Source organism: Babylonia areolata, chromosome 29 (assembly GCF_041734735.1).
Source record: "Babylonia areolata isolate BAREFJ2019XMU chromosome 29, ASM4173473v1, whole genome shotgun sequence".
Lineage (NCBI taxonomy): Eukaryota > Metazoa > Mollusca > Gastropoda > Neogastropoda > Buccinidae > Babylonia > Babylonia areolata.
Window position 1 is genome coordinate 8,433,516 of NC_134904.1, and position 10,000 is coordinate 8,443,515.

At 46.1% G+C, this 10,000-nt stretch overlaps 2 protein-coding genes across 2 annotated transcripts in view; both read right to left on the bottom strand.

Moving 5' to 3' along the window:
- The window catches only part of LOC143274964 (peritrophin-1-like), an 11,262-nt gene extending 2,760 nt beyond the window's left edge, over nt 1–8,502 (bottom strand). The window contains exons 1-3 of the mRNA XM_076578982.1: nt 8,159–8,502; nt 1,713–1,887; nt 602–747 (exon numbers count right to left, since the gene is read on the bottom strand). Coding sequence (XP_076435097.1) covers nt 602–747; nt 1,713–1,887; nt 8,159–8,234 — 397 coding nt within the window. The 5' untranslated portion in view covers nt 8,235–8,502. The remainder of the gene's footprint in view (nt 1–601; nt 748–1,712; nt 1,888–8,158) is intronic.
- Nucleotides 8,429–10,000, bottom strand: part of LOC143275056 (chondroitin proteoglycan-2-like) — a gene marked incomplete at its 5' end in the record, with an annotated part of 12,732 nt that continues 11,160 nt past the window's right edge. Inside the window, one exon of the mRNA XM_076579118.1 lies at nt 8,429–8,586. Within this exon, the coding sequence (XP_076435233.1) occupies nt 8,429–8,586 (158 nt within the window). The remainder of the gene's footprint in view (nt 8,587–10,000) is intronic.

The following is a 10,000-nucleotide window of genomic DNA, read 5'->3' on the forward strand; positions in this document are numbered from 1 at the left end:
CATCATCACTCACTGGCAGCACACTTGTTGCAGCCATTGAACAGGACATATAGACAGCTGTAGTATCATCATCATCATCATCATCATCATCATCATCACCACCACCACCACCATCATCATCATCATCATCATCATCATCATCACCACCACCACCACCATCATCATCATCATCATCATCACCATCATCACCACCATCATCATCAGCATCATCATCATCATCACTCACTGGCAGCACACTTGTTGCAGCCATTGAACAGGACATATAGACAGCTGTAGTATCATCATCATCATCATCATCATCATCATCATCTTCACCACCATCATCATCATCATCATCATCATCATCACCACCACCATCATCACCACCATCATCATCATCATCATCATCATCACCATCACCACCACCACCACCACCATCATCATCATCATCATCATCATCATCATCATCATCACCATCATCATCATCATCATCATCATCATCATCACCACCACCACCATCATCATCATCATCATCATCACCACCACCACCATCATCATCATCATCATCATCACCACCACCACCACCACCATCATCATCAGCATCATCATCATCATCACTCACTGGCAGCACACTTGGTGTAGCCGTAGAACAGCCCATGCTGACAGCTATAGTATCTCTGGCAGCGGCTGTTCAGGTCAGCGTAGTTGCCGTCAATGATGTCCGTGCAGTCTGGGGCCGTGCCGCAAGGTGGCACCACCATGTCCTTGCTGTTTCCACGGAGACGTGTACATTGTCAATACATTCATGTGAGTAGTCACACACATCTATATATCACTCACCACTCACACCACATCACTAACCACTCACACCACATCATTCGCCAGTCACACCACAGCACTCACTGCTCACACCACATCACTCGCTAGTCACACCACATCACTCACCAGTCACACCTCATCACTCACCACTAACACCACATCACTCACTGCTCAAATTACATCGCTCACTGCTCACACCGCATCACTCACTTCATTCACTAGTCACAGCACATCGCTCACTCGTTACCACTCACACCACATCACTCACCAGTCACACCGCATCACTCACCAGTCACTCCACATCACTCGTCACACCACATTCACTCAGTAGTCACACCACATCACTCACTAGTCACACCACATCACTCAGTAGTCACTCCACATCACTCACCAGTCACACCACACATCACTCACTAGTCACAGCACATCACTCAGTAGTCACACCACATCACTCAGTAGTCACTCCACATCACTCACCGGTCACACCACATCACTCACCAGTCACACCACATCACTCACCGGTCACACCACATCACTCAGTAGTCACTCCACCACATCACTCACCAGTCACACCACCACATCACTCACCACTCACACCACATCACTCACCAGTCACACCACATCACTCAGTAGTCACACCACATCACTCAGTAGTCACTCCACATCACTCACCGGTCACACCACATCACTCACCAGTCACACCACATCACTCACCGGTCACACCACATCACTCAGTAGTCACTCCACCACATCACTCACCAGTCACACCACCACACCACTCACCACTCACACCACATCACTCACCAGTCACACCACATCACTCACCAGTCACACCACATCACTCACCAGTCACACCACACCACATCACTCAGTAGTCGCACCACATCACTCAGTAGTCGCACCACATCACTCACTAGTCACACCACATCTGGATCTCGTTGACGACGAGGTTGGCGGGGCAGGGCAACATCCGGGTGGTCTGGTTGTCACAGCGGTAGAAGTGAGTGCAGTCCCCTATGTAGAGGCCATCGTCGTGGTCAGTGCAGTCGTACCACGTCCTGTCCGTCCGTCCCTTTCTCCGAGTCACACCTGTCAGGTATTCTGCTTTGTAGTGTCACACCCGTCAGGTATTCTGCTTTGTAGCGTCACACCTGTCAGGTATTGTGCTTGGTAGCGTCACACCTGTCAGGTATTCTGCTTTGTAGTGTCACACCTGTCAGGTATTGTGCTTTGTAGCGTCACACCTGTCAGGTATTCTGCTTTGTAGCGTCACACCTGTCAGGTATTGTGCTTTGTAGCGTCACACCTATCAGGATCAGGTATTCTGCTTTGTAGCGTCACACCTGTCAGCTGTAGCGTCACACCTGTCAGGTATTGTGCTTTGTAGCGTCACACCTGTCAGGTATTGTGCTTTGTAGCGTCACACCTGTCAGGTATTGTGCTTTGTAGTGTCACACCTGTCAGGTATTGTGCTTTGTAGCGTCACACCTGTCAGGTATTGTGCTTTGTAGTGTCACACCTGTCAGGTATTGTGCTTTGTAGCGTCACACCTGTCAGGTATTGTGCTTTGTAGCGTCACACCTGTCAGGTATCCTGCTTTGTAGCGTCACACCTGTCAGATATTGTGCTTTGTAGTGTCACACCTGTCAGGATCAGGTATTGTGCTTTGTAGTGTCACACCTGTCAGGATCAGGTATCGTGCTTTGTAGCGTCACACCTGTCAGGTATTCTGCTTTGTAGCGTCACACCTATCAGGATCAGGTATTCTGCTTTGTAGCGTCACATCTGTCAGGTATTGTGCTTTGTAGCGTCACACCTGTCTGGCATTGTGCTTTGTAGTGTCACACCTGTCAGATATTGTGCTTTGTAGTGTCACACCTGTCAGATATTGTGCTTTGTAGTGTCACACCTGTCTGGTATTGTGCTTTGTAGCGTCACACCTGTCAGGTATTGTGCTTTGTAGTGTCACACCTGCCAGGTATTGTGCTTTGTAGCGTCACACCTGTCAGGTATTGTGCTTTGTAGCGTCACACCTGTCAGGTATTGTGCTTTGTAGTGTCACACCTGTCAGGTATTCTGCTTTGTAGCGTCGCACCTGTCAGATATTGTGCTTTGTAGTGTCACACCTGTCAGGTATTCTGCTTTGTAGCGTCACACCTGTCAGGTATTGTGCTTTGTAGCGTCACACCTATCAGGATCAGGTATTGTGCTTTGTAGCGTCACACCTGTCAGGTATTGTGCTTTGTAGCGTCACACCTGTCAGGTACTGTGCTTTGTAGTGTCACACCTGTCAGGTATTGTGCTTTGTAGCGTCACACCTGTCAGGTATTGTGCTTTGTAGTGTCACACCTGTCAGGTATTGTGCTTTGTAGTGTCACACCTGTCAGGTATTGTGCTTTGTAGCGTCACACCTGTCAGGTATTGTGCTTTGTAGTGTCACACCTGTCAGATATTGTGCTTTGTAGCGTCACACCTGTCAGGTATTGTGCTTTGTAGCGTCACACCTGTCAGGTATTGTGCTTTGTACTGTCACACCTGTCAGGATCAGGTATTGTGCTTTGTAGTGTCACACCTGTCAGGTACTGTGCTTTGTAGCGTCACACCTGTCAGGTTTGTAGTGTCACACCTGTCAGGTATTGTGCTTTGTAGCGTCACACCTGTCAGGTATTGTGCTTTGTAGCGTCACACCTGTCAGGTATTCTGCTTTGTAGCGTTACGGTGTGATCGTCAGGCGTGACCCACTAGGACCATCAGAACAGCAGAGGAGGCAACTGCTATCCTGACTATCTGAACTAGAATTTGATAACAGTTGAGAGTGTCTTGCCCAAGTTTCATCCCCACTCTCTCGGCCAAGAGAGCTTTTAGGACAGCCACTGTTGTGATGGTTCCAAAAGCCCAACTAGCCCCCAAGGCTGCAGCTCTAGAAGTCAGTGCAATTTTGTCTCCTTGTTTGAGAATCATAGTCCTTCACAAAAAGACTAAGCTGTGAATGATTTTCCGTTGTAATGGAGAAACCATTGCATGATACAGCTCTCACTTTGCTGTTGGCCCACCTGTAAACTCGTGTCAATCTGTGATACAAGCGGTGTGAGCGTTACCGTAAAACTGCCTCAAAATGCCAACCCCCTGCCTCCATCCAACAGGCACATTTCTGCTGGTTTATGAACAATACAGCTCCATGTTATCTCTTATCTTCATCATCTTAAATTCACGAATTCCCCCTAAAGTTGGGAAGGTTGTCATCTCGGTCCTTTAACTCACTCAGTACGGCCAGTCCTCTCTTCTCCTCTACACAGACACTTCGGATGTCCATTGGGTGTCTGAATGACCCAACCTTTAGCTTCCGTCGTCAGAATTGTGGTATTCTTTGTCAACATTCACCTCTTCAGTGTAAGAGCCTTCTGCTTGTAATATTTTGATGGTGGTAATTGGGGTGAAACGCTGTTAACGTCGTCTCTTTCGCCGTTCGTATGGAGAGAGTTAATCTTCTGTGGCATCTCATTCCATGTCTTAGTTTCACTGTACAGATGTGGTTGGACAGTGATAAGAAACTCCTGGGAGATCTGGACAGTACAAGGTCTTCAGAGAAGAAGCCCCCGTCAGTCAAGTGTTTCGGCCCTGAACTCCTTAACTCTTTCCATACGAACGGCGAAAGAGACGACGTTAACAGCGTTTCACCCCAATTACCATCATCAAAATATTGCAAACGGAAGGCTCTTATACTGAAGACGTGAATGTTGACAAAGAATACCACAATTCTGACGATGGAAGCTAAAGGTTGGGTCATTCAGACAGCCACTGGACATCCGAGGGGTCTGTGTAGTGGAGAAGAGAGGACTGGCCGTACTGAGTGAGTTAACTGTCTCTCGATAAACGGCTCTCGCTTGGTTTTGTCAACACATCGACAACTCATGCAGGCATTCGATTTTTTTTTTTTTTCCATATGTGCTGCTTTGTAAAATAACATATTTACAAATCGCAAACTTATTTTATGGTCAGTTGATTATGATCTTTTTTTTCTTGTATTTTTCCAGAGTGATGAATGGATCTTTACCAGATATTTTAGGGTACCCTGTGAATAGTTTTATATCCGAAAAAGGGGTGGGCGTTTACAAGTTTTTTTTATGGTACCCTGTGCACACATTTTTACCCGTAAAGGACATGGGCGTTTACTGGATATTATAGGGTATCCTTGTACAGTTAGATATCCAAAAAGGGTGGGCATTCACTAGATATTTTAGGGTACCCTGTGCACAGCTTCATATCCAAAAACGGTGAGCATTTACTGGGTATCTTAGGGTACCCTGTGCACAGTTCTATATCCCAAAACGGTGGGCATTTACTGGGCATCATATACATGATACTAGGTGTTTACAAGGTAGTTTACATTATGGGCTTTATTCTGGTATTGTCTTGGATACGTTCCATGAGTGTTTCGTTGTGTGTTGATGTGTGTGTATGAAGATGGATTAGTGTTTGAGTGTTGTGTTGTGTTGATGTGTGTGTATGAAGACAGATGAGTGTTTGACTGTTGCATGAGTGGAGTGATGGCCTAGAGGTAACGCGTCCGCCTAGGAAGCGAGAGCATCTGAACGCGCTGGTTAGAATCACGGCTCAGCAGCCGATATTTTCTCCCTCTCCACTGGACCTTGAGTGGTGGTCTGGACGCTAGTCATTCGGATGAGACGATAAGCCGAGGTCCCGTGTGCAGCATGCACTTAGCGCGCGTAAAAGAACCCACGGCAACAAAAGGGTTGTCCCTGGCAAAATTCTGTGGAAAAATCCACTTCGATAGGGAAAACAAATAACACTGCACGCAGAAAAAAAAACAACAACAAAAAATGGGTGGCGCTGTAGTGTAGCGACACGCTCTCCCTGGGGAGAGCAGCCCGAATTTCACACAGAGAAATCTGTTGTGATAAAAAGAAATACAAATACAAATGCATTGTGTGTGGTATTGTGTGTGCATGAAGATAGATTGGTTTGAAAATTATCTTGTCCTGTATTGTAATGTGTTGGCCATCACAGGACATCACAAAATATCATAGGACATCACACAATGTCACAGGGCATCACAGGACATCACACAATGTCATAGGACATCACACAATATCATAGGACATCACATGACATCACACAATATCACAGGACATCACACAATATCATAGGACATCACAGAACATCACACAATGCCACAGAACATCACACAATGTCATAGGACATCACAGGACATCACACAATGTCATAGGACATCACACAATATCACAGGACATCACAGGACATCACACAATATCACAGGACATCACAGGACATCACACAATATCATAGGACATCACACAATATCACAGGACATCACAGGACATCACACAATATCATAGGACATCACACAATATCACAGGACATCACACAATATCACAGGACATCACACAATATCATAGGACATCACAGGACATCACACAATATCACAGGACATCACACAATATCACAGGACATCACACAATATCACAGGACATCACAGGACATCACACAATATCATAGGACATCACACAATATCACAGGACATCACAGGACATCACACAATATCATAGGACATCACACAATATCACAGGACATCACACAATATCACAGGACATCACACAATATCACAGGACATCACAGGACATCACACAATGTCATAGAACATCACAGAACATCACACAATGTCACAGGACATCACAGAACATCACACAATATCACAGGACATCACACAATGTCACAGGACATCACAGAACATCACACAATGTCACAGGACATCACAGAACATCACACAATATCACAGAACATCACAGAACATCACACAATGTCACAGGACATCACAGAACATCACACAATATCACAGGACATCACACAATGTCACAGGACATCACACAATGTCACAGGACATCACAGGACATCACACAATGTCACAGGACATCACACAATGTCACAGGACATCACACAATGTCACAGGACATCACAGAACATCACACAATGTCACAGGGCATCACAGAACATCACACAATGTCACAGGACATCACAGAACATCACACAATGTCACAGAACATCACACAATGTCACAGAACATCACACAATGTCATAGAACATCACAGAACATCACACAATGTCATAGAACATCACAGAACATCACACAATGTCACAGGACATCACACAATGTCATAGGACATCACAGGACATCACACAATGTCATAGAACATCACAGAACATCACACAATGTCACAGGACATCACACAATGTCACAGGACATCACAGAACATCACACAATGTCACAGGACATCACAGGACATCACACAATGTCACAGGACATCACACAATGTCACAGGACATCACAGGACATCACACAATGTCACAGGACATCACACAATGTCACAGGACATCACACAATGTCACAGGACATCACAGGACATCACACAATGTCACAGGACATCACACAATGTCACAGGACATCACAAGACACGACACATACAGAGAAGAAGGAAACAAGTTTGTAGACAGAAATAGAAACACATGCAGACGCACAAGCGCACACATACACACACACACACACACACACACACACACACACACACACACACACACACACACACACACACACAGAGCCAACAGAGCCACACTGTGTGTGTGTGTGTGTTTGCGTGTTTGTGTGAGCATACGCTTGTTTATATATACTGTGTCGTACTTGAATGCATGTATATTTATGTATGTATACCTTTTATTGTAAACGCCATGAGTTCCCTGTGCCGGAGTTGTAAACATCAATCATCATCATCGTCATCGTCATCGTCATCATGATCGTCACCACCACCACCACCACTATCACAATCATTATCGTCATCATCTTCATCATCATCATCATCGTCATCGTCACAACCACCACCACCACCACTATCATCATCATCATCATCATTATCATTATCATCGTCAATACTAGTACTATATCATCATCATCATCATCACCATCATTATCATCATCATCAACATCACCACCACCACAACCATCATCATCATCACCATCACCACCACCACTACAACCACCATCACCACCACCATCATCATCATCATCATCACCATCACCACCACCACCACCACTTCCACCACCACCACCATCACCACCATCATCATCACCATCACCACCACCACCACCATTGCCATCACCATCATCATCATCACCACCACCATCCTCCTCCTCCTCACCATCATCATCATCATTATGATTATGATTATGAAGATGATGATTGTTGTTGTTATTGTTATCATTATTGCTATTATTCTTGTTGTAGTTGTTGTTATCAATATGAAAAAAAAAGAGGCAAGCCCTACTTACCCTCACATGGGGCCACACAGCACACCACCATCAGCCACCACGCTGCCCTCTGCACTGACACCATTCCTCCTACCATATCCTCCACCTGCTTCCCCTCTCTTCTTCCTCCTCCTCTTCCTCTTTCTGTCAGCAGGTTAGTTCGAGCTGTGTTGCAGTTTCTGCTGTTATCCTGGAAGAACTACGAACAAGGTTGAAAATCAAAATCAGACTCTCATGGAGCAGAAGTAGCAAAACGGATAGTTCAGGATATCATACGCGACATCAGCCGAGCTAGAGAGTACAGAGCTGTGATGCTGTCTCTGGATCAGCGATCTTGACGTGGTCCTGGTGTTGACAGGTCCAGGTTGGGGGCTCCGTGTGGCCACACTCCACTGCTGTGACGGGGCCTGTTTTCCGTTCCCACGCGGTCAGTGTTGACTCTGCACCTCCTGAAAAAACAGACTGTTTGAAGGATCGGAGAGAACAAATCTTTCGTTCGTTGTATCTTGAAACAAGGCCTGTGCGCTGTCAAGACCACCTTCTTCTTCTTCTGCGTTCACTCGTATGCACACGAGTGGGCTTTTACATGTATGACCGTTTTTACCCCGCCATGTAGGCAGCCATACTCCGTTTTCGGGGCTGTGCATGCTGGGTATGTTCTTGTTTCCATAACCCACCGAACGCTGACATGGATTACAGGATCTTTAACGTGCGTATTTGATCTTCTGCTTGCATATACACACGAAAGGGGCTCAGGCACTAGCAAGTCTGCACATATGTTGACCTGGGAGATCGTAAAAATCTCCACACCATTTACCCACCAGGCGCCGTCACCGTGATTCGAACCCGGGACCCTCAGATTGACAATCCAACGCTTTAACCACTCGGCTATTGCGCCCGTCGTCAAGACCACCGCCTTGTTTTGTTTTTTTTCCCCCACACCAACATAAAGTCTTTTTCTTTACTACTTTTGTTCCTTCTTGTTGTCCATAGTCACTGGGGCGCCGTACAGAACTGTTCACCAGATTCCTCCAAGTCTGTCAATTATGTGTCTTTGAAAATGGTTTTCCCTGTCCATTGTGCAATGTTGTCAGTACATCTTTTTTTTTTTTTCTTTTTTTTTTTTTTTTTGCTGCCCCAACATCTGCACCGTTTCAGTGGCATTACTCCCACGCCGCTCATTTAGATTCCCCCAAACACGGCCACACCCGGGTTCGTCCGTCGCAGTTCCAGCGTCGGCAGTCCACAGGGAACCATCGATGTTAGGTCGCCAGGAGGCCACACACCAGAGGAGACCCTGCACTGCTGCTGAGTCACTTCGGTGGTGTTCAGTGGTGCCTGTTCTGTTTTAACGTACTTAGGACACCACCTACTAAGCCCCCTACTAACGACAATAATGGCTTAGTCGCGGAGCCAGTCAGTACATCTTTGTTGTTGTTGTTGTTGTCGTCGTCGTCGTCGTTGTTGTTGCTGTTGTTTTCCTTCCTCTGTCTCCTCTCGTCAACAGAGCTCCTTGTTCCTCGGTGAATGACTTTAGCGGGGACAAGTCAGTACAAGTACATGTGTCTAAAAGTCCCAGAAAGTAGACCACCACACAGCCATCTGTTTTTCTTTCCTTTGACGTCTCCATCCATCTCTTGTCCTGTGTCACCAGTGGCCTTGTTCACTTTGTGTCCGGAGTTGTGTTGAAGCATTTATCACGTGCTGGAATCACTCAGAAGAATAAAAAATGGAGATAATGACCTGTGATACTGTGCCCTCCCCTCTGATTTCAACATATTCTCACACGCAACAAATGAACTGTGCTCTGACCAGCAGAACAAATCGACCCCACCTCTCATTTCTAGTGGCATGCTAGTTCTT